The following is a 27,198-nucleotide window of genomic DNA, read 5'->3' as shown; positions in this document are numbered from 1 at the left end:
ACTTAACAAATTGATATCAATTAATATACGTTCATTTATTAGTTATAAAATATCAGTATTAATTGTATAATTAAATATATTAACCAAAATATAAATACGTATTTCTCAGTAATTTGAGTGCAATGATTTCTAAATTCAGGAGCATTCGAAGTGCTTTAATCGAGAAACGTAGTCCAATTGGACTTTTTCGCAAAGTAACGTTTCTCTTTCTTTTTACGGGTACTTTTCAACGAGAAAACGTAGATAAACGCCTCGATCGGACACTCGCGTTTTATTGTAAAGCAGCCGTTATCGCATTCCCGCCAAATTTGCTGAGCGCTAAGAGCGCCAGTCAACAACCAATAAAAAACAATGCTCGGAATTTGTAATCTGCTGAACCTGCCGCAACGAGAAGCCCAGAAAAGCCGGTTGTTACGTGCGCATATGATAATATGCGGCGTTGTTCTTTCGTCTCTTTGCTGATGCCGCCGTGTTATTTCTCTTGAAAAGAAAACTGATAAAGGAGTTGCATTGCTAATCATCGACATGGATCTCACTGACGACAATTTGGTTACGTTGAGCGAGTATTTGAAGCACACTCTCAGCCCCGACGTGAATGTTAGACGTCCAGGTCAGTATAACCTACAAATTCATTGTCTTTTACTCCATCAACCGTCATATATATTCCATTCATTAATATTCGATTTATATTTCAGCCGAGAAGTTCCTCGAATCGGTAGAAATCAATCAGAACTTCCCCTTATTGTTACTACATTTAGTAGATAAGTCTGAAATTAACATCACAATTAGGGTCGCTGGTGCAGTTGCATTTAAAAATTATGTCAAGCGCAATTGGAAAGTGGTTGGTTTTAGTATTCATTCACTTTATCGTCCTTATGTTGTATAGTTAATTTATAATTTTATTTATTATAACTCCTGTTTTAGGAAGAGGATACGATGGATCGTATACATATCCAAGATAGAGATGCTGTTAAGAAATTAATTGTTAATCTGATGTTACATTCGCCAGATTCAATACAAAAGCAGTTGTCGGATGCGGTATCTATTATTGGAAAGTATGATTTTCCGAATAAGTGGCCGGAATTGATTGATCAGATGGTAGAAAAGTTCAATACTGGTGATTTCCATGTAATCAATGGAGTCCTACATACCGCGCATTCCTTATTTAAGAGATATAGATACGAATTTAAAAGCGACAGCCTATGGACAGAAATAAAATTTGTATTAGATAAATTTGCACAGCCTTTAACAGATCTGTTTTTAGTAAGTATATTTAATAAGTTATTTTGCTTGTATTAAAAATATATTTTTAAAAATATATTTTAAAAATATATTTTATGAACGTAAGTAAATTTCTAAATGAGATACTTTGCAGGCTACAATGAATTTAACACAAGTACATGCTAATAATATGGAAGCCTTGAAGGTTATATATAATTCATTAGTTATATTATGTAAAGTTTTCTACTCTCTTAACTTCCAAGTAAGTATATTTTTTTTATATGTATTTATTTGTAAAATATAAGAATCATTTTTACAAATTATATTATCAACACAGGATCTGCCAGAATTTTTCGAAGACAATATGGAGGCATGGATGAGAAATTTTCATACTTTGTTACATGTTGATGTTCCTTCCTTGCAAACTACAGTAATTTATATTTTTCAAAATTATATATACTATTAATATATTTGAGTGTAAAATTGAAATCTTTTAAATCCGTTAGGATGGAGAGGAAGCAGGTGTAATAGAACAATTAAAGTCACAAGTATGTGACAATGTTGGCCTATATGCCCAAAAATATGACGAAGAATTTCAACCTTACTTACCTCTATTTGTTACGGCGATTTGGAATTTACTTACATCCACAGGACAAGATCCTAAATATGATGCTGTGAGTAATGTTTAATATTTGTCGAGAATTCTTTTTTTAGGGAAAGTTTATTTAGATATACTGAATTGTTATTATAGTTAGTGTCGAATGCATTACAATTCTTGGCGACAGTAGCTGATCGAGCGCAATATAGACATTTGTTTGAAGATCCGGCAACTCTTAGTAGTATCTGTGAAAAAGTTATTATTCCTAACATGGAATTTAGAGGTAACTATAGTGTAAATATGATGATAAATTCATTTTACTAAATTTCTTCAAATTTTGCAGAATCAGATAATGAATTATTCGTGGATAATCCTGAAGAATATATTAGACGTGATATCGAAGGCAGTGATGTGGACACTAGGAGACGTGCTGCTTGTGATTTAGTTAAAGTACTGTCTAAATATTTTGAAGCAAAGATTATGGATATCTTTGGAGCATACATACAGGTGAATATAATAGAAAAGTAATTTTATTTTTAACTTACATTTAATTTACATTTTATGATTTGTGTCCACACATGCGCATTTAAAAAATTGCACATTTTTAGGTGATGTTGCAAAAATATGCTGAAGACTCGTCGAAACATTGGCGTAGTAAAGATGCTGCTATTTATCTCGTTACTAGTAGTGCAAGTAAAGGACAGACGCAGAAACATGGAGTTACTCAAAGTAGCGAGCTTGTCTCTATACCACAATTTGCTGCACAACATATTGAACCTGAACTAGCAAAACCAAATGGTATGATGCCTATGTTTTAAATTAGTAATTTAATTTGTTTAGCTTAATGGCTTTTACTTTATTTTGTTATTGAAAATTTAAGCTTTATTAACTAATAATTGAATATAATTGTTAGTTAATAAAGCTTAAATTTTCAATAACAAAATAAAGTAAAAGCCATTAAGCTAAACAAATTAAATTACATAGACATATAGCTATATGGTTTATTGTAATTATAATAACAAATTTCAGTAAATGAGTTTCCAGTACTTAAAGCGGATGGAATAAAATTCATAATGACATTTAGATCGATATTACCTCATGAAATGGTAATAGGAAGTTTGCCGCAATTAATAAGACATTTAAGTGCCAGCAGTATTGTCGTGCATACTTATGCTGCTTGCGCGATTGAAAAGATTTTCGCATTGCGAGGTGTTGATAATTTGACTATGTAAGAAATACAAAAATGATATCTTAAATATTATCAATAATTTATATAATTAAATACTGAAAATCCTTTAAAATTTTATAGAGTCAAAGGGATCGATATATCGTCGTTAGCAGCAAATTTATTGAAAGGACTTTTTGCGTGTATGAACATTTCGGGTTCCGAGGAGAATGAATATGTTATGAAGGCTATCATGAGGAGTTTCGGTATCTTACAAGAAGCTGTGGTACCATATTTAGCCGATTTACTTCCGAAACTCACCGAGAAACTCGCGATCGTATCTCGGAATCCAAGTCGGCCAAACTTCAATCATTATCTCTTCGAAACTTTAAGTTTATCTATCAAGTAAGTCATTAACATGTAATGATATTAAAATACTCATACAAAAAAATCTTTGCTTATTTGAAATTTTCCTTTTTATTTTTATCTGACATTTTCTGATTTATATTTTTCATAAAATTTGCATTTTTTACTTGTAGAATTGTTTGCAAGACAAATCCTGAAGCAACAGGATCTTTCGAACAAGCATTGTTTCCCATTTTTCAAGGAATTTTGCAACAAGATATACCAGGTAAGCTATTTATAATTGTACGTACATATCACAAATTGTAATTGCATGTGAATCAATATTTATATTATTTTGTTTTTTATTCTAGAGTTTATTCCATATGTTTTTCAAATTCTTGCATTACTTTTGGAGTTACGACTCACTCAAGATATACCGGAACCATATATGGCTTTGTTCCCGTGCCTATTATCACCTGTACTATTTGAACGTCAAGCTAACATTCATCCTCTGATTCGTTTATTACAAGCATTCATTAGTCATGGCTCGAATCAGATTGTGGCGCAGGATAAGACGAGTGCACTATTAGGAGTGTTTCAGAAACTAATTGCATCGAAAGCAAATGATCATGAGGGATTTTTATTAATACAAAGCATTATTGAACACTTTGAACCGTAAGAATGCTCGAGAAAAAAAATTTTATTTTATACTATTAATTATATTTCATATTTATAACAGTTAATACAGTTGTAATACCAATGTTGCAGGAGCATTTTGGAACCGTATATGAGACAAGTTTTTGTGCTTTTCTTTCAAAGGCTCTCGACATCAAAGACAACGAAGTTTGTGAAAGGTCTAATAGTATTTTTTGCATATTATATTATTAGATATTCATCGTCGAGCTTGATTACAATTATCGACCAAATACAGCCACAGTAAGTTTTATAAATGCATAAAGACATCTTTTTTAAGGTATAGAAAATAATAGTAAAACGTTTTATATTTAGAATGTTTGGAATGGTAGTAGAGCGCGTGTTTATAACTGATCTACAAAAAATATCGGGCGAAGTAGAGCGAAAAGTGGTGGCTGTCGGAATTTCAAACTTACTAATCGATTGTCCCGCGATGCTTGAGGCTCCATATAATACATACTATCCTCGCTTATTGGCTAAATTGGTCGAATTCTTTGAACTGCCGCAAGATCAAAGCTTGCTGCCAGAAGACAACGCGTTTCCAGAACTTGATGATGCAGTTGGCTATCAAGTTGGTTATAGCCAACTCATCTGTGCGAGAAATCCTCGGAAAGACCCATTGCAAAGTATGAATATTTTTTCATATTTAATTTATCTTTTCTTTTTTCAATATACACATATAAATGTAAATAGACGCATATTCACTTTCTTTTATTCCTTTACTCATAACTTTCCATTCAATTTTTCAATTAGATTAAATGTATCCATTAAATGTATCCATTAAATGTATCCAACGTCTTTAAAAGGCCTTTCTAGAAGACAGAATGTTGAAATATTTAAATAGGAATCATTGCATACAAATATATAGAGCATTTAATATTATTTACATGAATGTTCAAATATGTTGACAGATATCGGTGATATACGTTTGCATTTGGCTCAAGGCCTTGGAAGATTGTCGCCAGGACATTTGCCGGGACTGTTAGGCCAGATTTCTCAAGCAAACGCAAATCATCTGAGAAATTATCTCCAAACAGCTGGTATTACTGTTGCATAATACGAACTGGATGTTCGAGACAGACTGAAGATCCATTTGATAGCTCGAAAAATGAATAATATTGAACTTAACAAATTGTAATTAAAGGGGAAATTCCTTTTTATATGGTTATTGTATAATACGTGAAATATATTATTCGTATTCTATTTGTAATTTGCAATATTGTAGGAAATATTTGTCATTTTTACACCACATAACTTCGAAATTCATATATTATTACAAAAGAAAAAAGAAGAAATACATCTATGAAATCGTATTTATATTTTTATGCATACAAATTATCAAAAATAATTTAAATTATCTTTTACCCCATAACTCAGGTTTATTAAACATCGTTTCTTTTTCTTTAATCATTTATTTAATCAATTTAAAATACAGCTATATATTTTATATTTACATGTAAAATAACATTGGCACTAATATAAATTGTTCTATAAATGTTTATGAAATGCATATTCATTTATTATTAAATAATTTATCCTAATACTTCTGTATTTTTTAAATTAAAAACATTAAATCTTTTCAATATATTTTCATTTAGCTTATAATACTAAAAAGAAATAGCTCTTTCTAAGAGTGAAGAAGTATTAAACAAATATTTTATAAAAGAAATAAAGAAGAAAATATTAATTTACATCTGTATTTTAAATAGTCAAAAAGAATTTATACTAAAAATTTACAATTATCTTTGATTAAAATGTCATTAATAAATAAAATATCGAAAAGTACATTGGGAAGTACATTTGGTAATTACATCATACTTTATTATTTGCATAGATCTTAAATATTTTTATCATGCTCTTACTAATTCTAACAAGTATTGTAGGCAAAAAATTTCAAATAAGTAATGCTATTATTTTATTATAGAAGATATTCGAAAGATAATGAAACAGTTAATGTGCTAAACAGTTAGTAGCTTGTAATAAAATTATATTAATTATAAAAATTTTATAAAGAAAAAATTTTATACTCGAATTTAAAACGTTATATTACAATAATTCAAATGACAATAATTAGAAAAAAGTACTGTCAATACGTATAATAATTCTATATATTAATACAATGATTATGAATGACTATTCTAAATATATAGATTTATAAAATTCGTGCAATAAAGGATATAATATACGTCTTGTATTGCAAATATAAATGTTCACGTTAATAATGTAACTAGAAACTTTCTCTTTGTGTTTAGAGCTGAATATTTAAATACGTATATTCTTTTGCAAGTTTAAATGTGTGCTTCTGTATAAAAAAATAATCTCTGATAAATATCTGTAATTTTTAGCCAATTAGTGTCAAAACATATATTCCGACACATAATATAGGCTATTTCTAAACGGGTATCACATATACGCTTGCTATGGAAATATGATTGGCATCTTGTAAATGTGCTTAGGATATGTAGCATATTCGTTACTTTTTTCGTAATGGAGCTACGGAGAATAATGCACGTGCCCATTGGCAGTTGGCTACATAGCATATAAGAAATTGGAAATTTATTTTCATTTAAAGATCTAGCGCAGAGTGATCCATAAAACTTTTCAGTAGACTGCTGGACATCCTGAAGGAAAAAAACATTATGTCAATAATCTGATCTGTATAATTAATAAAATTTATATTCTATATTAGTTTGATTTTGCTATTTTTTTATTCTAATGTCAGAGTTTATGTAAATTTTCTAAACGACATTAGTCTAGCAGAGTTTTAGATAATGATTTATATAATAAATTACATACTTTTTTACCATATGATCGTAAATGTACGATGGAATTATTGTTACGGTGATGATATCTCCACCTTTATCAATCTCTGCCGTAACATCTTTGTCCTTCATCCCAACTACATTCTGTAAAATTTATTGACTTATCTAACAACCAGTTTTTCTATTGAACATTAAATGCAAATACTGTATTTATGTGTGCAAACCTTTCCGTTAATCTCGAGTATTTGATGATCTGTTAAAAGTCCATTTCGTGCAGCTGACGTATCTTTTACTAAAGCAATTATTTTTCCGTTTTTAAATTGAAATCCGACGTAACCCATACTGTCTTTGTGCATTGTTACAGTACGCTCGAACGGTCTGCAATAAAAATAATATTGAGGTTACAAGAAATTATGCGTTAGTAAAGTTGAGATTTTTTTATAAACAAAACAAAATAGCAAATTTTCTGACCTATCACGTACGGCAACTTTGATTCCATTGACATCCGCATTACGGAAGAGTTTATGCACTTGATCCATTGAATATCCAGCAACGCACATATCATTGATGCTTAAAATTTGATCACCGAAACGTAATCCGGCCATTGCTGCTGGAGAATTTTGACTCACGAGACACACAAAGACACCATTATTTATTGCGTGTACGCGAACGCCAACTTTTCCATCAGCATCCTTACAAAGTGTCAACTGCAAAAAAACACAATAAAATATCTTATTAAAAAGCTATATTTTCCTAATTACATATAATTATGGAATTTAAGAATATTTTAAAATACAAAATGGCAGAAATCGATTTAAAAATCAATTATTACCTCTCTAATACCATTTGTTACATAAGCTTTCTGCAAAGCCATAGATTGTCCAGACAAAGGTGCGATCATCCCTGCTAACGGACTGCGTGTTACGTCTGTTGAAGTAAGAGCTACCTGTTAAATCATAAAGTTAAAATTTCTGTATTATCACAATTACAAATCTTTTAAAAACAGACTTTATATATAGACTTTATATAAAGTTACAAAAATGAATTTAATGTTTTAATGATTATGATATAATCTTGTTCATGTAATTAAAAAGGCTGGATTATTTGATATAATATTGACATACATTATTCGCATGACGTGTGGCGAGTGCATATTCAGGCATATTTTGCGCAATGGTCTCTTCATTTAGCTCGAGACCCATGTAATCTCCTAAAGATGGGTACAACATACTCGATGCGGAAGGAACATAAATCGGAGCCGAGGGAGCCGTGGATTCAATCGGTATTGGAGCGACATATTGTGATTCAGCTTGTATTTGAGCCTGCAATATTATTTCAATCGATATAAATCATTATTCATATAGAGTATTTATTTGTAAAAATAATAGTACAAAAGATATTTTGTAAATTATAATCTAAAACTTTTTTGCAATACAATATATAGATCATGAATCCTCCATGCAGTTTACCTTTATCATATGATCTATTTTCATATCTTCCAGCGTAGGATAAAGAGACATTTTGATTTTTTTTTAATGCTCTGCAATAAAATATAGACACATATTAGTTCTTTTTTTATTCTAAGATTTTTATTTTTATTTGTTCTTGGTAAGGAGGGTAATATTATGTCAAAATTTTCTTTTATAGAATAAAAAATCAATATACATACAATATTAATTTTTATTCTATATTAATTACATGACATAAGTAGTCACACAAGATCGATATGAAAGTTAAGTCAAAGTGGTTTTTCCGTTCATTGCAATCGGAATGTTTAATATATGTATTTTCGCAAACTAAATTAACATTCTTATTACACTATCAACCTCAAGAATACTTTGATAGACAAGAATACTTTGATAGAACGGACGAATTTTTATCGAGCTCACAATGACTAGAGAGTTAAAGATTAAAGGAATTAAAAAAAAAAGATGAAAAGAACATTTTTAACTAGCACATTTAGTATATATTCAGTTTAAATGTTTTTATATCGTTTTTTATAATTTGCTATTTAATCTAATCTAATCTAATCTAAAATAAGCAAGTTAGTTCAACAAATTACGGAAGCATATGTCATATAATTCAGCAAATAAAGAAGCAATTTTATGTAATTTAAAAACACGCATGCATGCAATAATGCAAATATCATTTTAGACTTCTGTATAAATTATAAAAATGCAAGAGAAATTTGTTTGTACTACAAATACCTCCGTGGTTATTCACAGCTATGTATTTTACCATTCCTATGTATGAGTCATATACTTTCTTTCATTTTATCTAACATATTTGACACTCATACTCTCCTTACTTAATATAATATATAATATATAATAAAATCAAGTTAATATTTTTATTAAGAAAAAATACATCTTTCTGAGTAACTTGCTTTTTAACTTTCCTTTTTTTTCTGCATTCTCCATGATATCTGAAGTGTTAAGATATCTAAACTAATATACAGGATGGAAATGATATAACTGGATGTAATTTCTTGTACAAAATTAAATCGAAAGTACAGAACAAATTTTTTTCATCCGAAGCTTTATTTCCGGGAAAGTCAAGTGTAAAAATCACGTTGAATATTCGTGTATTTAAAGAACGTACGATTTGTAGAAAGATATCTTGGAATTTTTCTCATAATTTTTATACGAATTGGAACATTTTTCAAAAATATTCAAAAATATTCGAAGAGTTTACATCTCTCAGAATTTTTCATACAAATAAATTCTAAAATATTATAAAATTTCCCATTCCATAATTTTTAAAAAATATTTTTTAATTCTAGTTTTTATAACAGATATTTCATCAGAAATTATACTATAAAAAAATCTTAGAAATCTTACAATATTTTATAATTAACATATACGAAAAATTCTGAGAAAAGATGTAATTTTTTAGGAAATGTTTCAATTCGTATAAAAAATGTGAAAAAATTATAAAATTATATAGAAATTTTGAAAAATTATATGAAAAATTCTGAAACAAATTTTTATCAAGGTAAATGTTATCTATTTACATAACATTCATATTCCTTCACAAATGACAGGATTAAAGAAAATGAAACAAATAATTAAAGTTTTAAGAAGAAAGAAATATTATTCTTATTGTTGTAAAATTATGATTCAGACATGAATAAAAAACAGTGAAGAAATCATTCCTCATTGTTCTATAATTTTTTCTGGATAATATTGATTGATAAAAAATTTAAAAAATCAAGATAACAAGAAAACAAGAAGAAAGGAGAATAAGATTTAAATGCTATATAACATATAATTGAAAAGAAATACAATTTTAATAAATATACATATATATTAAATATAAATATAAATATATATTAAATTAATTTAATTAAATATAAATACATATTAAATTAAATATAAATATATATATATTTAAAGTTATTAATTAAGTTGTAAATAAATATTTACTAAATGTAAATATATTTATTTTTATTTGATTACAATAATTATTAATTTGAATCATTTTTATTAAGTAAATATTTATTTATTATAAATAAATGTTTACTTAGTATTCAAAAAATATTAAGATTTAGTAAATTTTTTTCAGCACAAAAAAATTTTTTTCACGTACTGGAACATTTATTCAATTTTTAAATCTCTTGTGTGTTTTTATCATTTTTATGAGAGAAATTCTTAAATTTTGTAATAAACAGAAGTCTTTCAACTCTGACCTATCTCAAAAGTGCATAGCCTATTTCAACAAAAAACAATATTTTAAATCAGTTCAGTATCAATTGTCTTCGCAGAATACATTGCATCATATTGCGAGAGTATAATGTATCACAAAGATAGCATGATAGATATCCAAGAGTAAATATAATATGTATATATATCCTACAGCTAAGAACAAAGATACATATATGTTTATTATTTTTACACAGAAAACATTTCATTAATATTAGATTTGCTTTTTTTATTACTGCATTCGATTATACTAAAACTTTCCTTTTCGCTTTATCAAAAATAACTTTATTTCACTTTAAATACAAGGAGCATGCACTAGTTGCTATAAAAAACATATCTATTGTCGAAAGCATCGTTTATTAGTTGAACTTCCTTAATCGTCTATCCTTCTTTTAGATACTTCTATGTAATTTTAATACGGCTACATAATTTTAGTACTGGCTACGTACATTAAGGGCATTGTACAATTAAGTTATAATTAGCAGTAATAGGGCAAGAAGCATCTATTCATGACTAATGATTAATGACATGGAAGATTGCACGCTGAATTTATGATGAATATATTTGTTAGATAAAGCAAGACTTACCAGTGGGTATCAATCAAAAGTGTCAACGCGCCGACTGTTGCCGTGCTAATTTAAATAAACTGTCACTACTAATTGTCGAAATCTCCGGCAATTTTTTTGCTGCCGCAAACTGACAACGAACCGACAAAATCAGCCAGTGCACTTATGATCGATGAGTGTCTCTACGCACTGAGTGGGGCGCTGCTGTGTTCGGCAATTGTTCTCGGCAATGTTCGGCATTGTTCGGTGATAGTTGCGGTAAATGACACTAGATAACGCTCGATAGCTGCAGTTTTTTTATAGCGTTTTTCATTGGAAAAACTGGTGCAGCCCTGCTGCACATTACGGTGCAGATAAATGCAAATCAATTCATATATTTTCAGTGTCAATAAATAATTTGACTCTTTTATTTACATATTTTATTGTCATAATCTTAAAAAAAGATTACTCGAAAGCACATTAATGTCCACCATCCGACATCTTGCAAAAAAAATTATTTATTAATATAAAAAATATCAACCCATTTGCACTCAATTGCACCAGTGTTGCATTAGTTTTCCCAGTGAAAAACATAGCTCTCTGAGCTTTTCAGAGACCCATACGTGTCCCAGACTTTCTTGGACTGGGTTCGTTGGGTGGGACTGGGCTTGCATGCCCGACAGCCCGATCTCGGATTGTGCGTGTAATTGAATTATAACGTGAGTTCATCAGAAAATTAATTTGCAAATTTCTTGGAATGTAGGAAACAATTGTCTGACTAAAAAAACAGCTAAGTGATCTTTGATCCTTTATTTTTTGTTTGACAGATGATATCAACAAGATATGTATCATTCCTATCAGGGATAATAATAGCTTCTCTAACATGGGCATTCAGCCTGTATCTTTATTCAAGACTGTCACAAAATGCCATCACCACCAGTCCCACAATATTAATTCCTATCGTTTCCAAACATGGAGAAAGTATTGACAAAGATATTATGCTGCGTGACAATGTTATCATTGCACGCAATGAGAAACAAATATTAGCTGGTAAGGAAGCCTATAACTTAAAGAGCAATAAGAACTTCAGGAAAAATGACCTGATCTTGCAGCAACTTCAGGCTGTTCCAGTAAAACCTGCAGTCACTTTGGAGCAAGGTATATTAACAATGTTAACATTCTAGATTATTATTGAATTGTCAAACCCAAAATCAAGCAAAGTATTTTAATAGGTTTAGATGAATTAGGCATGGTGAAAAATTTGGAGGATCAACACAAGAGGGACGAGGGTTATAAGGAGTATGCCTTTAATATTTTGATATCAGACAATCTTGGCGTGCAAAGAAATATACCAGATACGAGACACAAGCTGTGCAAGATGCAAAAATATCCTGTCAATTTGCCAAATGCTAGTATAATTATTTGTTTTTACAATGAGCATTATACAACCCTATTGAGATCTTTGCATTCTGTGCTTGAAAAAACGCCAACAGCACTTCTACATGAGATTATCTTGGTGAATGATTATAGCGACAGCGATATGTTGCATGAGAAGATAGAAGTATATATTAGAAACAATTTCGATGACAGAATACGATTATTCAAGACTGAAAGAAGAGAAGGTTTGATCAGAGCACGGGTGTTTGGAGCTAGAAAAGCAACTGGCAAAGTTTTGATCTTTTTGGATAGTCACATAGAAGTGAATGAAATGTGGATTGAGCCACTTCTTTCAAGGATTGCTTATTCGAGAAATATCGTACCGATGCCAGTGATTGATATTATAAATGCAGATACATTTCAGTATACCGGCAGTCCATTAGTGAGAGGTGGTTTTAATTGGGGTCTTCACTTTAAGTGGGATAATTTACCAATTGGAACATTAAATCATGACGTTGATTTTGTAAAACCCATCAAGTAAGATAATTTTTATATCTTCGTATAAATGTGCTTAATTATAAAAATTATATATAATACTTATATAATCTTTTTTACAAATAAATATTTCTTGTTAATAGATCCCCAACTATGGCTGGTGGATTGTTTGCTATTGATAGAGAATATTTTACAAAGATGGGAGAATATGACATCGGTATGGACATTTGGGGTGGAGAGAATCTTGAAATATCATTTCGAGTAAGTATTGATTAATTTAATCCTTTATATTTGTTTTTTTTTTGCCATATATATGTAATGTTATTAACTTCTTTTTCTAGATATGGATGTGTGGTGGTAGTATCGAGCTTATTCCCTGTTCACGAGTGGGTCACGTATTTAGAAGACGACGGCCGTATGGTTCGGATGATCCACAAGACACCATGTTAAAAAATTCCTTGCGAGTTGCGCATGTATGGATGGACGAATATAAAGATTACTTTCTGAAAAATGCTAAAACAATTGATTACGGCGATATCTCAGAGCGATTAGCGTTGAGACAGAAATTAAAATGTAAAACATTCGGTTGGTATTTAAAGGTAGTTTATCCTGAATTAACATTGCCAGATGATACAGAAAGGAGGCTCAAAGATAAATGGGCCAAACTTGATCAAAGACCAATGCAACCTTGGCATTCGAGGAAGAGAAATTATACCGATCAATATCAAATCAGACTTTCAAATACCGCGCTTTGTATCCAGAGTGAAAAGGATATTAAAACTAAAGGTTCCAAACTTATCTTGATGCCGTGTTTAAGAATTAAATCACAGGTAAGCATTGTCATCAAATGAGAAAAGAAAAAAAGAAAATTTTGCCATTTTTCAAATTTACACGTACATTTTTGTAGATGTGGTATGAGACCGATAAAAATGAACTGGTACTTGGCCAGATGCTTTGTATGGAAGGAGCTGAGAAAATTCCAAAACTTGGAAAGTGTCATGAAATGGGAGGAAGTCAAGATTGGCGTCATAAGCGTATTGTAAGACTTATTGATGCAACAATTCTTGATCGTTTATGTTATAAACTAACAAATGTTTTGTTCTTACAATTGTCTTGTTCTTACAATCACTAGAAATTTTATTTCATTTTTTTACACTTATCAGTTTAATAAATAGTAATATATATTTATTGACAATTACTGAGAATTTTAAATATTTTATTGTAGAATGCTACACCTATCTACAATATGGCAACAGGAACTTGCTTAGGAGTGATGCGCGATGTAAGAAATACTCCACTTATCATGGATTTATGCACGAGATCGAATGCTTCATTGATAACATGGGATCTCATTCGGTCAAAGATTTTAGCCAAAGAAATCAGATGACATAGGAAGAAAGGTCGTAAAAATAGGAAAAAGAATTCCGAAGACTGGCTCGGTCGAGAATGGTAGATCCTTTGATGAATTGTATATATTCAGTACATGATTGCAATTAGAAGTAGAATACTCTTTACATGCGTCCAATTTTTAAATAATTCTGCCTAAATAGTATGAAATAGTGTGAAATTAATTAAGCAGGAAACAATTGAAAGTATCATAATTGTGTAGGAAAAATTATTGTAAAAAAATGAATTTGTTTGAAATGTGTATATATAAATATTAATGACTTTTTGTACTTTTGTTATTTCTTTGTGTATAGATAAATGTGTTTCTTTTTTTAATTTGATAAAGATTTTATATAATTTTTAAGTTATATAGTAGTGCTCTCTGTATTATATTTTTACACAATTATAAGAACAAAGTCTATTGACAAATATAAAGAGATTCTAGTAGATTATTTATGAAGTGTATATGTATATAATTTTTACATTAAAAATAATATTCGAAATTTTCTAAATCAACTTTTATTTTCTAACAGCCTCTAAAGCAAATAAAATTATCTAAAATGATAAATAATATACAAAATTGCCTTTTAATTCAATTTAAAATTTAATTTAGTTTCTCAATTTTCTCAAATTCAATTTAATTCCTTTTAATCGCCTACTGTTCTATGTTTTACGTTTTTTACCTAACCTTTCTTACCTAAGTCAATCATAACCTTCCTTAATTTGAAATTTCAAAACACTTGTATACTTGCATGCAATAATAAGAAAAAAATTGAAAGAATGACTACTTCAAAGGAATTAAATTTGGCTAGGAAGAGCCTCGTGGCATCGCTTGGTGAAAATGCAAAAGTGTATGTTTTTTCCTATTTTAAATGAAATAAGTAGACGCATTATTGATATACGAAAAGATGAACTTAACCTATAACTATGGCTTATAATCTTATTTTTATATTTATTGATAGGTATTTCGAAAAGATGAAGTTATGGTTCCAAATGAAGGTATACAAAATACATTTTTCGATTAACTTTGTCAAATTTATATATTTTGTATACAATCGTCGTTTTAGACTACAAAAGAAGAATTTGATTGCGAAGCACGTAATCTCATGACAGAAGATCAAGTCCATTTACACAACGAATTCTTGCTGTGTCTCTTTAATAAAGTTCGTGGATTAGCCGCCGTTACACCAACCAAGATAGACAGGGATAAAATTTCAAAGGAGAGAAGACTGAGATTAAAACGTAAATACAAGACTGACAAATCAAACTTTGAGGTTTGTAGATATAATATTGCAATATCAATGCAGTAAGTGAGTCAATAAGTAATCATAATTTCGTTCTCAACAATCATGATAAAAATTAAAATTATTTATTGACTCTTTCACGTAAATACGATCATTTATATTATTTCTTTATAACAGCCAGCGGACATGTATGTGGAAGTATTAGGTCAAGCTTCATCACCCGTTAGAGACGAGCCTATAGGTGCTAACCGCTCTAGTGCCCAAGAACTCGTATTGCCAGATCGCACTTTTGTACTAGCTCGATTAATGCTCGCTGCGTGGGAAAATAATATGGACGGGGCTGAAGAAAATACCGCGCACATTGTCATAGCAGCGACACAAATTTTCTTGAAAAATATACTCACTGCAATTTTCACACGTAGGAAGGGCTATGCTGTTCGTGACAATACTTTCATTTATAATATAGGAGAACCAGTACCTAGCTCGTGGAAAAGAAACTCCATGTACATAAATTCACACAATTTTGGGTAAGTTGCAAGCACTGCTGATTTCAATGTTGTATATGATTAACATTGGAGCCATCTTAAAACGCAGACCGACAGAAGTAATAGATACTTATGGCCAAATTCCTGCATCAAAATCAAGTTTCGAAGAAGCTGAACAAGTCACTGCTTTTTCATATGCTTGTTCTACACAAATCACTCGTCCACTGTTAAAACCCGTAAGCACGGCCGATTTGCAATATGCATTAAAGGTAATAATAAAAAATTGTATATTCATCATTGCATTAAAATTATTTTAATTGGTTTTATTTCCCAAATAGATTTATAAAAATCTTGTTAGCAATCACACTATATATGCTACTAATATGGAGCGATTATATACGTATGCTACTCATTCAACATGGGAGGATTTGGAAGCAAAAAAATTATTATGTCAACCATCAACATGAAGGATTCTCAATATATAATATTACATCTATTATAGTTCTTTAGTTTATTATTGTAAGTAGGATTATTATTAAAGTAGAGCTGTTTATTTTTTCTCATATCCGATCTCGTTTCGTATTCGTTTCAAGTGAAACATAAAATAGACAATAGATATATTTTTATTCAATTAAATTGTTGAGTTTATTTAATTATGTTAATTCTGTTAGGACCGGTTGTTCCACTTTTTGGTAAATTTTATCTGAGTAAGTAGCAAGATTACCCAATGCGCGAATTGTCAGCTTTATCTAATAGGTAAAATTTATCAAAAAATAAAACAATTGTTCTCTTAATGTTCTAACTTTTGTACAGTCCTTACTGTAAACTATATATACCTTTAATGTCATGTAAATTTACATTTAATCTGTTCATACATATAATGCTATAAGATATTATATATTATATGTTTAATGTGTAAAAAGAATGATTTATAATTTTTAACGTATATATTTACATTCTTATTTGAAATATGCCAGCTTTAGTGATGTATTTGACACCTTTAAATGGCTTGTATTTTTCGCCATACATGTCTAATCGATTTACTTTCAATCCGGATACTGCTAATTGATTTATCGTAAAATGCACCTGAAATTATAATATCAAATTGTTAATCTCATTTAACAATATATATCGTACATATATTATACACATTAATGGCATTATATATATATCATACATACATTAATGGCAGGATTTGATTCAGTAACAGTTGTCGAATTTTGTATCGTTATCTAAAATATAAAATTTCGTAATAATATAATTATTAATCATACATCTTTAAAGGCCTTATAATTATCTTACCGATCCTCTGAGATTTGGCAGCTTGGAAACGTCAATTCTTCCAATGTCCCACAGCAATATTTTGCTGACGGGATCAAAAGAATATTTTCCTTGGTTTGGAGTTAAAGTGCAATTCAAAACTATCTTTGGCATGGGAATTTCTAGAGTCACATTTTCAACCTATAATGATTAGTAATAATAATTATAATGATAATAAAATTTACAATCATGTATATTTAAAAAAAATAACTTACCGTCCTACCAATAGTCTGTTTTGGTCCAACAGTGATATCTAATCTACCACCTCCTGGTTCTTTCAGGCTAATATTATGTCTTACATATATAGGGATTGCTACAATACTTTGTGATCCTATATGATATGAAAGAAGGCGAAAATTACCATCAGGTGGAATAAAGGAAAGTATTCTCTCCGACTGAAAAAAGACATAAACTTAAAAATTAATTTTCACATCAAGCATAATGTTACATTATTCACATATGTACCTCCCATCTTTTGAATCGAACACAAGGATGAAAGCTGACATCATCAAACAGTCTTGGATTCATAAATGAAAGAGTGAGATCTGGCATACCACTTAATTTTATACAACAGTCAATCTGAAAGATTAATTATATATATTAATGTGTCATATCAATATTTGTGAGAAACTACAAAACATACATAGCCCTGAATTTCTGCAAACACTGTTGCTCCAGTTCGATCAATAATCGCATCGACTTCTTCAACAACATCAAAGTATGCTTCATTGTTGGTATATTTCACTCCAGTTCGTCTCCAAGGAACATTGGATAATTGTCCACTTGGCAAGATTGCACTAACGCTACGTACAAATTTATAAAATGTATAAAAATTCTTAATAAGTACATCTATGTAAATATAAAAAAAAAAAAAATGTTTAACATGAAATGTACTTACTTAGATTTGCCTGTAACAGTATTCGCGATGGTGCGTAAAATATTAGGTGGCTTGATCAATTCTTTCAGTATATTAGATTCCGTAGCTAGAGGAAAACCATTATCTAACATTTCATCCAGCAATTCATATACTACCACATAGTTTTCTTTTATAATAGTTTCTGTACATTCGCTGAAATAATCCTCAAAAGTGTCCACTACTCTGTGCAAGAATTCAATAACAAATAATGGTGGAACTGAAAGAAGTAAAGAATGTTTATATTAGTCTACATATGACATTACTTTGACAAATAACACTACTTTATGACAAATGATGTTATTTATCAAAGCTTACCCTCTGTCATGCACACTGCGACGAAGAACATATTACAGCGATATATACTAATGAGATAATGATGTGGAGTAGCTATTACCGGAGGTGTATCCTCCGGTGACAAGACTCGTCGCTGTTGATCAAAGAAATAGTCACAGAGTGAACGTGCAACTGCACTCTTCCAATGTTTCTCCATGAAGACGTCTCTATAAGCATACAAAACATTCGAAATGTTGCATAAGAAATATAAACGTTACAGCAATAATAAAAAATGTATAAACTCTGTGAGAAATGCGAATCTATGTGATTCGTGAAATAATATGTCAAACTTGTGATCTACTTTCTTTATCAAGTTATAATATACTTACCCTGAAGAATTTATAATAAAGAGACTGTTTATCATCTTTGCGAATAATAAATTGTGGTTGAGGATAAAATTTTAAACTACAGAGATGGATAATCAATATTAATGCACAAAATCGGAAATGTTTATCATATTATGTATAACAATATGCCATGTAGGTTCAGATTTCTCATTTTATCTTCATGGGGAATTTTGAAAAATTGATATTTAGATTTAAGTTGCCTACCTTTTTTGAAAGGATAGACAATCTAAACGTCAGTTTCTCGAAATTCCCTAGACGTCATATGATTGCGACGCATGCGCATATCACTCCTTTCTGACAGATTTATCTTCTTGCTCTCCCGAGATACAGATGTCATTTACTTGTATTTTGTAAATTAAAAATGGGTGAAATATCAAGTTGGGAAGATATCGAAAATGATCGTAAGTTGAAAAAAAAACAAATATCTGTCGAATAAGAATTTATGGAGAGTTAATGAAATATACTTTAATTTCAGAATTTTTTAAACAACTATTGGACATCGACTCCAAAAAGACTGACGTCAGCCAATTGTTGTCAGTGGCTCAACAATTAAACAAGTTGGGACAAGGTAAAATTCAAATTGCTTTATATCATTGAAATATCGACATAATAAATATTTATAGTAAATATTTAAAGTAAATGTAATAATAAATACATATAATAATTACAATAAATAAATGTTGTTTCTAGCTATTGAGGTATTGAATGCTGAACTGCAAAAGCAAGTACTTGTGAATCATGAGGATTTACTATCTCAAGCAACATGGGTAGAAAAATTAGAAGGAGTACTTTTTATAATGCAATCTCACATACAAGTAAGTAAAGAAACATTAATGTCAATCTGAATTTAAAAGGACATGAAGTATAATAATTTCTATTTCAGAGCCTCTTATCAGCAGTAGAGCGATTACGTGGTAAGATTATCGATCCATTTAATAGAATTGAAATGCAAACGATTGTATTAGCACGGCTTCATGAAACCTCCGATCTTTTGAGAAGAGTCTCTAGGATGCAACATTTATCGAAACGTTTAAATGCTCAAATGAGTAGTATTACGCAAGGACCAGATATTGTTAAAGCTGCTAATAGTCTGCATGAGCTTGGTATACATATATGTACCATTATTACATATCATTTTGTGTTTCTTCATTGATCTGATATGTTATATTATGAAATTATATTTACAGAACAACTGATGGCAGACACAGATCTTAATGGCCTAGATGTAATCGCAGATGACCAACAGGCTATAAAGACTCAAAGAGCTACTGTGCAAAGAATTGCCACTCATACATTAACACAAGGTTTACAGGCGATGGATAGGACAAAGGTATTTATACATTATTTTTAATATAGCTAATACTTAATCTGAATCTACAAATAAAATACGTGGTGTTAATTAAGTTTAATCATATTACTATAATTGTAATATATTTGCACTAATATCTATATATAATGAATAGGTAAGCATGGCTATGCAGGTCTTTCAAAATTTAGGAATAATAGGCAGTGCTGTGGACACAACTATAGAGTCTACCTTGGCTGAAATAGAAAGAATTTCCACAGAATCATTGGATGTATCTTTCGTAACAAATCCGGATTTTGGAAAACGTGGAGCGCCGGGCAGAGCTGCGATTCCGTCGCCTGGATCGTCTGGAAACTTACGCACAAGAATTTGGGAAAATCTTGAACGTCTTTTCCAAGATACTTTATATACGCAATGTCTACAAGTAAACGGATAACAATATGCATTTTATTCGTTTTTCATTCAGTCATTTTCACAAACAACATTGTTTTATATCTAGATTGAATTGCTGCAAAGAATATTATTGGAGCATCATATGAAAGGATTTCACGATTTATCCGAGAAATTTTGGGATAGAGTAAATGCTCTTCTTGCGAAAGTTTTGATCGAACGTGCTCAAGGTAAATTATTATAAATATATATTAAATACTCTGAATTTAATTCAAAGAAAGTTTCAATAAAGGATCTTGCAGGATCGTCATTTGTAAAGCAAGCTCTGGAAGGAGAATATCCAAAATTTTTAAGAATATTTTTAGACTTGAGTAAACGTTTGAAAGAAAGATCTCACAGTATTGGGATTTATGGTATTGAGTAAGTACTTCTCAATAGACGGATATAAATGACATACGAAGCTTTATATTAATGTCTATGTCTTTAATATAGCCGCAATGTTTTATTACCGTTCGAAAACGCATATTTATCACGTTCCGTGTCTCGACTTTTGGATCCAGTTCACAATATGTTTTCTGGCGAGGGTTTGCCGACGCATGACGAGATTGACAGTCTCATACGTATGATTACAAAGTAAGATTGGCATCTTTTTACATATATACATCTTATCTATTAAATAAACTATAGTAGATAAACTATAGAATTATATTCCGCTTCTAGTGAGCTCAGCGTATCACTGGTGGACGATGGACTCTCTACCGTGGTGTCGCGTAATGTAGGAAAAGCAATAAGACTATTCTGTTTGAAATGCGAACAGAGTGTGGTGACAGGTGGTGAGGCCAGCCAAGTAATTGATTCTCCTACTACTGGTCAACAGACAAATGTTACGCTCGCGAATCTTCTTCATTATCTTTCCAGCCAGACAAACCGTGTAATAGCTAATCTGGCAGGAGGTTTATCCTCCGAAGGCGGCGTTGTCATTACCACGGCGCTCAAGGAAACAGATGAATTAACGAAGAATTTACTCGCGCCGTTGTTAACTTCTATTAGTGATGCGATCGAAAGTATTATTTTAACGATGCATGATGATTCCGAATTTAAAGAGTAAGTTGTTTTTTTCCTTGAGTTGTTCCTTTCATTTTCATCTACTGTTCTCATATCGCATATTATTATTTTTTATCATACAGCACAAGTAGCCCTCTAGGAAAAGAAATTGGTTGTTCTCTTTATATGCGTGAATTGCAAGGCTTCATCCTACGATCTGTAAATACATTCTTACTATCGTATAAAAATCAAGTAGTTGTAGCTGAAAGGTAAGCTTTGTTTCTTTTAATCCTTCTATTCATAAAAAACAAATTATTAAAAGTTAATATCATTTCAGTTGTAAAGCAGTCGCGTCGAGATGTATAGAATTATTTGTGCGTCATGCTTGCTTGTTGAGACCTTTGACTGATTTTGGAAAAGCAAAACTTCTGGTAGATTTCGCTCAGGTATATCTCGTTCATGTAAAGACAAATATATCAATTATAGATACAGATGAAACAGATTGCAAGTTTTAGATGGAAGTAGCTGTGACGCCATTGTGTCGTGGCGGTCAGATGGGTTTACTCGAGCAACAGCAATACAGAATACTGCGAGCGCTCAAAACTTTACTTCCCCTCAATCCCGAACAGATGGTGGAAAAAATTCTCGAAGGACAAGGAGAAAGTAGCGTATCACCGTCTCTTATTCTCCTGCATTTATTTTCCGGCGCGCCTCCCGAATTAGCATCACCACATCAGGTGAAATAGATTTCTTATAAAAACATCAATTTATTTAGACTGATTAAAGAAAAAATGATTACATTTTATAAAAAATTAATAAATTTTATGTTATGCAGAGCGCTGGATGGTCTGTAGGTCGATTATCTCAGTGGATGGATAGCCATCCGAGTGAAAGAGACAGATTAGCGCTATGCAGTGGACCATTGGAACGTTACCAGTTAACAATCCGTCAACAAAATCTGCCATCATTTCACCCTCTCTTTCCACAAATGATGAAATTAGCTAACTTGAGAGAACACTCAAGTCAATAAAAAAAAAAATAATATATATATATATATATATATATTAATTAGTACTAATAAAAATCATATATTTCCCGATATAAACATATTTTTTCAAATGTATATAAACTATAAGAACTAAATTTTAAGTTGTAATTATATATAATTAATTGCATAATTGTAAACTTAATTGTATTATAAAACATTGTAATATTTGAATTTATTCGAAAAAATATGGTAAATTTGTTCGAAAATCAAGTATTGAAGATATTCTAATGTTACATATATTCCATAATCTTTGAACATACATTTTTTTGAACAAGTATAGGCCTACCATTAATGTAATGCTTATTGTTATAGTCCAATTGGATTTGATACTCTTGGGGCCAATCCAAATTGCCGGTGCACCGATATTAGTTTCCTTGTCGACCTACAATTTAAAAATATGATTAATATTGAAGTGATATAAAACTGTACGATTGAAATTTCGTATTAGTTTTATATATAATGTGATACCTGTTGGGCTAGTTTTTTAATTTGTATTATCTCGTTTTTTAGACGTTTCAAAGTTTTCTGCGTTTTCCTCAGTTCTTCTTCATATTCTATTCTTTTTTCAGAAGACAAAATGACATTTTCGTTTGCAGCTTTCAGCAAATTATTTTTAATGTACTGAAAACTAGAAGCTATCACACCAATCTGCTTTTTTGCATTTGTTAACGATATTACGCCGTCATAAATTCTGTAATCATTTATATACAATTATTATACGAATTATTTTGTTTCATATATTCCTATCAAAAAGATGTAAAAAAATATAACATACGTATATGAATCAGTTTTCTTAAGTTTGCCAAAACTGTTTAAAAGCCACCTTCTGCTATGAAATTTTTCAAGACTTTCTAAGAATTGATCTCTATGAATAGTAATATCTACTCCTAGGCGACAAAGATCATCTTCTGTCAATTGCAAAAAAGTTTTAATATCCATTCCTTGAAATAAATTGCCATATTTTTCCAAACCCATTCCATATAACATCACCGATACGTCATAATCTACAAGTTCCTTTTTTCTAGGATATAAATTTGGAAATAAATCTTTCCAAGTTGCTATCTCAGATATTTCGTAAAACGTTTGTATTTCTTCTTCATCTTCATTCAACAGAGCAGATATCTAGAAAATGAAAAATAAAAGAATTTACAGTATATTTGAAGTATAAAATTGAACGATGAGAAAGATATCAATTACCACTGAGAATCCTTTTGTATCTGCGATATCTTTGGCAGATAAATTGTATAAGTCTGTCAGTGAAGTAGTCGCATTATGTGCCAGAAGAATTTTGACGTTATCAGGTTTATTAGCTGAAGCGGCATACATCAATGCCTATAATTAGATCGAAATTTATATAGGAAAATCTTTAATACTTAATGATGTTGAAACTTACCGATTTCCCATCGCTGTCGCAAGCATCAATGTTCTGTACATATTTTATAAGCTCGAAGACAAATTCCGCATCCTTTGACATACAGGCGTACATTAAAGCTGTTTCCCTGTAAAATTGTAATTGTCAGTCAAATTAAGTTAGTAATTATGCTAATAATTGTAATATCAGAGAGACATTAACTTCTCTGTTTTTTATTTATGGCATTAATTTTACTTGTGTTTATTTGTAATATTTGCATCCGCTTTCGCTCGTATTAAAAGTTCAAGGCATTTCATAGAGTTTTCTGACGTTCCCTTTGTAGAATTGCACAATGCCATAAGGGGTGTAAATCCATCTATAATCCATTTGATTATAGAAACTTTATATGAAACTTAAAATAACGAATAAAATGACATCAATCCATACCTTTATGCTTATTCGGATTTGCACCATGTATCAAAAGATGCTCTACTATTTCTGTTTCCACCGATGAAATTGCATATAATAATAGAGTCCATCCAGTATACAGGAACTTATTAACATCATGTTCTTCTAAAAACATTCGGTGAACATTATCTATTAGTGTACATACATTTAATACAAAGGAGAGAGAAAGAAACATGAATCTGATTAACTCTCCAATAGCAATCTGGATCCTTTTTGTATAAGTAAAATTTTACTCTCAAATTTCACTCTCATTTTTGCTCAATCCAATTTTAATTAAAAATTTTATCATATAAGTTAAAAAACAACTTAATAACATAACAGAGATGAAAAGTAATTGTAAATTTTTTCTGAAAACCTAGAATAGTAAAAAACTGGACTGAATAAAAAATACCCAAATTGCAGAAATAGAAAGTAGGAAAATATATAAGATATAAAAATCTAAAAATATGCAAATAGAAGATTAATGCATAGGAACTTGATACATATTATATTACATATTATATTCATTCTAAGAAGCCAGTAGATAGAGTAGTCCTAAGTCTTATCGGTAAATCGATGAAATTAGCAAACAACCAACTTGTATGACTAAAACTACTGATTTTCTTAAAATTGGCCAAATTCGATTTTAGTTGGCTTAACAACTCACTGTACAATTTACTTGTAGATGCAAAAAATTATAGTCACCTATTTAAAAATGATTAAGACTTAGATTTCCAACTACTGACTCATTGTAGAATCAGCTTTATGCATATAACGTTTACGTTCAAGATATTCTTGTATCACTTTCAATTGCCCCATCGTACATGCCTTCACAAGGCGTTCTTCGTAGATACGTTCCTCATTGTTTACCTCGGAATTGGTTTTCGTCTCTCCCTTCCATGAAGTATAACTATGTTTTTTGACGGTAGACTCTTTCTGTTTAAGAAACAAAGTAAGAAAAACCATATAGTGAAACAAATGGTGCTTTCTAGCACAGTGATCAATAGTGATCATGTCATCTTCATTTAACGTTAACAAACACCAAGGATGTATCATCTGTGTCTCTGCTGGAAAGCACCCAAAATTTTACATGCACCTGTTAATCGTACCTTCTCGAGAGAGTAAAAGACGTCATCATCCTCATCGTCCTCCTCATCGGACATGCCGGCAGGCCTCAAACATGGGTACTTCGACATAGCTATCGAAATTGCTACTGCTAGCAGTGCTAGCTGCGATTGAGAGGGTATAAAAGAAAACTCTTAGTCTTACGTTTACGTCAATTCCCTCGAGAGCAAAAAGCAATGAAAAAGATTAAATAATACTGAAAAAATACCACAAATTGGCGGCATAAACTGGTTGTCACGCGTGCGCCATATGTATGTTTACTTAAGATCACTTTTCTCTTTTTCTCTTCAACGTGGAGAGAATAGGAAGAAAGATGAATCGTGCAAGAAGTCAGTTTCAGCTAAAAAAACAGGCCTCTAAACTGATCTAAACTCACGTTTGTTTACGAAATTCTGAACAGAAAACAAAGGGTGTCCGACATTAGCCAATCGATAGATGCGATCCGATTATTGTAGATTTTTCACCATCTCGTACTGATGTCTCGATATTGGAAATTTCGCGTGCCAATTGCCAAGCTAAGAGATGATCGAATGCAGTTTATATGTAATTTTGCAGAAGCGCACGTTGCGGTTAGAATGTGGCGGTGGCGCAAAATTATGATCTGCTATTATTATTTTATCCGGCTCTTTATATGTAATCAATCTACGTAGATAGATAGGTATCTGCTAAATAAGTTTAGTTAATTAAATAATTTTCATATAATAGCTAATGTTTAGTTGATTAGATAATTTTTCTCCTAATAGTTTCAGTTAAAATAATAAAGAAACAAATTAAATAAATCACTTTACGTGACTAAATCGATATTTATAGTTGGATCTTATATCTAAAACTGTCTTAAGTATAGTTTTAAGATATCATAAGTCAATCAGGATTTACTTACCTCTATTTTGATGAAGACGTATGACAATTGTGGCCTGAGAGAATGATACAAATCTACAATATAATTTAGAATAGCAGAGCTTCCATTAACACAACTTTGTCAATATATTTTTCTTGTATTTTAAAATGCTCATTAAGATGCTTATTATTAAATTGACAATCAATGTATCTCCACAATATATTTTTCTAATGTCTATTTCTATCAATGTAATTTGATTTTAATCTCAGTTCAACTCATCATTTTTAATTTTATTTAATTTTTAATTCATATTACATTTTTCTAATTCTAAAAATTAGAAAAAGATAGAGAGTTAGTTGAACTGAAATTAAAATTAATTTATATTATTAATAGAAACAGACAAGAGATGTCTCAGGACATCATTAGAACTGTGTTGTGTGATTAATCTGTCAAGTTATTTTCAACTTCGGTTTGATTAAAAATTCTTTTAAGTTTAATAAACTGAATAGATGTGCAGTTTACAGAACTGAAAAATGTATTTGCAAATTGGTATATAATTCATCGTCAAGAGTATCAAGATTTATTTCGACTGCAAATAAGATTTCTCTTATTTAATCCATCAATAGATTCATCGCTATCATAATATATATATATATATATATATATATATATATATATATATATATATAATATACTAAACAACACATACTATACTA

At 30.3% G+C, this 27,198-nt stretch overlaps 7 protein-coding genes across 7 annotated transcripts; 4 read left to right on the top strand and 3 right to left on the bottom strand.

The window, feature by feature from the left end:
* Positions 1–525: 525 nt before the first annotated feature.
* Positions 526–5,079, top strand: LOC105621199 (exportin-2). Its single transcript, XM_012202668.1, has 16 exons — positions 526–610; positions 696–841; positions 925–1,263; positions 1,376–1,483; positions 1,559–1,651; positions 1,728–1,895; positions 1,973–2,102; positions 2,163–2,326; positions 2,428–2,617; positions 2,849–3,047; positions 3,129–3,389; positions 3,524–3,615; positions 3,701–4,004; positions 4,098–4,265; positions 4,338–4,648; positions 4,934–5,079. The coding sequence occupies exons 1-16, from the start codon at positions 526–528 to the stop codon at positions 5,077–5,079; spliced, it is 2,904 nt and encodes a 967-aa protein (XP_012058058.1).
* Positions 5,080–6,588: 1,509 nt separating this feature from the next.
* On the bottom strand, positions 6,589–8,304 carry LOC105621198 (syntenin-1-like). Its single transcript, XM_012202667.1, has 7 exons — positions 8,254–8,304; positions 7,909–8,106; positions 7,617–7,730; positions 7,256–7,491; positions 7,009–7,162; positions 6,819–6,928; positions 6,589–6,643 (listed from the first exon to the last, which is right to left on the bottom strand). The coding sequence occupies exons 1-7, from the start codon at positions 8,302–8,304 to the stop codon at positions 6,589–6,591; spliced, it is 918 nt and encodes a 305-aa protein (XP_012058057.1).
* Positions 8,305–11,857: 3,553 nt separating this feature from the next.
* LOC105621197 (polypeptide N-acetylgalactosaminyltransferase 35A) lies at positions 11,858–14,289 on the top strand. Its single transcript, XM_012202666.1, has 6 exons — positions 11,858–12,188; positions 12,263–12,944; positions 13,046–13,163; positions 13,244–13,732; positions 13,810–13,941; positions 14,128–14,289. The coding sequence occupies exons 1-6, from the start codon at positions 11,858–11,860 to the stop codon at positions 14,287–14,289; spliced, it is 1,914 nt and encodes a 637-aa protein (XP_012058056.1).
* A 779-nt stretch (positions 14,290–15,068) lies between these two features.
* On the top strand, positions 15,069–16,484 carry LOC105621196 (transcriptional adapter 1-like). Its single transcript, XM_012202665.1, has 6 exons — positions 15,069–15,139; positions 15,251–15,287; positions 15,356–15,562; positions 15,710–16,059; positions 16,127–16,286; positions 16,356–16,484. Exons 1-6 carry the CDS (start codon positions 15,069–15,071, stop codon positions 16,482–16,484), a joined length of 954 nt encoding a protein of 317 aa, XP_012058055.1.
* A 484-nt stretch (positions 16,485–16,968) lies between these two features.
* On the bottom strand, positions 16,969–18,950 carry LOC105621195 (AP-3 complex subunit mu-1). Its single transcript, XM_012202664.1, has 9 exons — positions 18,916–18,950; positions 18,569–18,753; positions 18,236–18,470; positions 17,981–18,140; positions 17,803–17,916; positions 17,553–17,732; positions 17,320–17,478; positions 17,199–17,249; positions 16,969–17,103 (listed from the first exon to the last, which is right to left on the bottom strand). Exons 1-9 carry the CDS (start codon positions 18,948–18,950, stop codon positions 16,969–16,971), a joined length of 1,254 nt encoding a protein of 417 aa, XP_012058054.1.
* A 344-nt stretch (positions 18,951–19,294) lies between these two features.
* Positions 19,295–22,703, top strand: LOC105621194 (conserved oligomeric Golgi complex subunit 5). The gene is made up of 14 exons (XM_012202663.1): positions 19,295–19,334; positions 19,409–19,501; positions 19,624–19,748; positions 19,817–20,036; positions 20,121–20,263; positions 20,397–20,663; positions 20,739–20,859; positions 20,932–21,049; positions 21,122–21,262; positions 21,350–21,733; positions 21,817–21,942; positions 22,011–22,119; positions 22,189–22,410; positions 22,509–22,703. Exons 1-14 carry the CDS (start codon positions 19,295–19,297, stop codon positions 22,701–22,703), a joined length of 2,304 nt encoding a protein of 767 aa, XP_012058053.1.
* A 190-nt stretch (positions 22,704–22,893) lies between these two features.
* On the bottom strand, positions 22,894–25,715 carry LOC105621193 (ankyrin repeat, SAM and basic leucine zipper domain-containing protein 1). Its single transcript, XM_012202662.1, has 9 exons — positions 25,629–25,715; positions 25,302–25,455; positions 24,520–24,645; positions 24,328–24,448; positions 24,115–24,220; positions 23,919–24,053; positions 23,497–23,843; positions 23,190–23,412; positions 22,894–23,103 (listed from the first exon to the last, which is right to left on the bottom strand). Exons 1-9 carry the CDS (start codon positions 25,713–25,715, stop codon positions 22,894–22,896), a joined length of 1,509 nt encoding a protein of 502 aa, XP_012058052.1.
* Positions 25,716–27,198: the final 1,483 nt, after the last annotated feature.

Source organism: Atta cephalotes (assembly GCF_000143395.1).
Source record: "Atta cephalotes unplaced genomic scaffold scaffold00032, whole genome shotgun sequence".
Lineage (NCBI taxonomy): Eukaryota > Metazoa > Arthropoda > Insecta > Hymenoptera > Formicidae > Atta > Atta cephalotes.
Note: the sequence above shows the minus strand (reverse complement) of the source record. Positions and strands in the feature narration are given on the sequence as shown.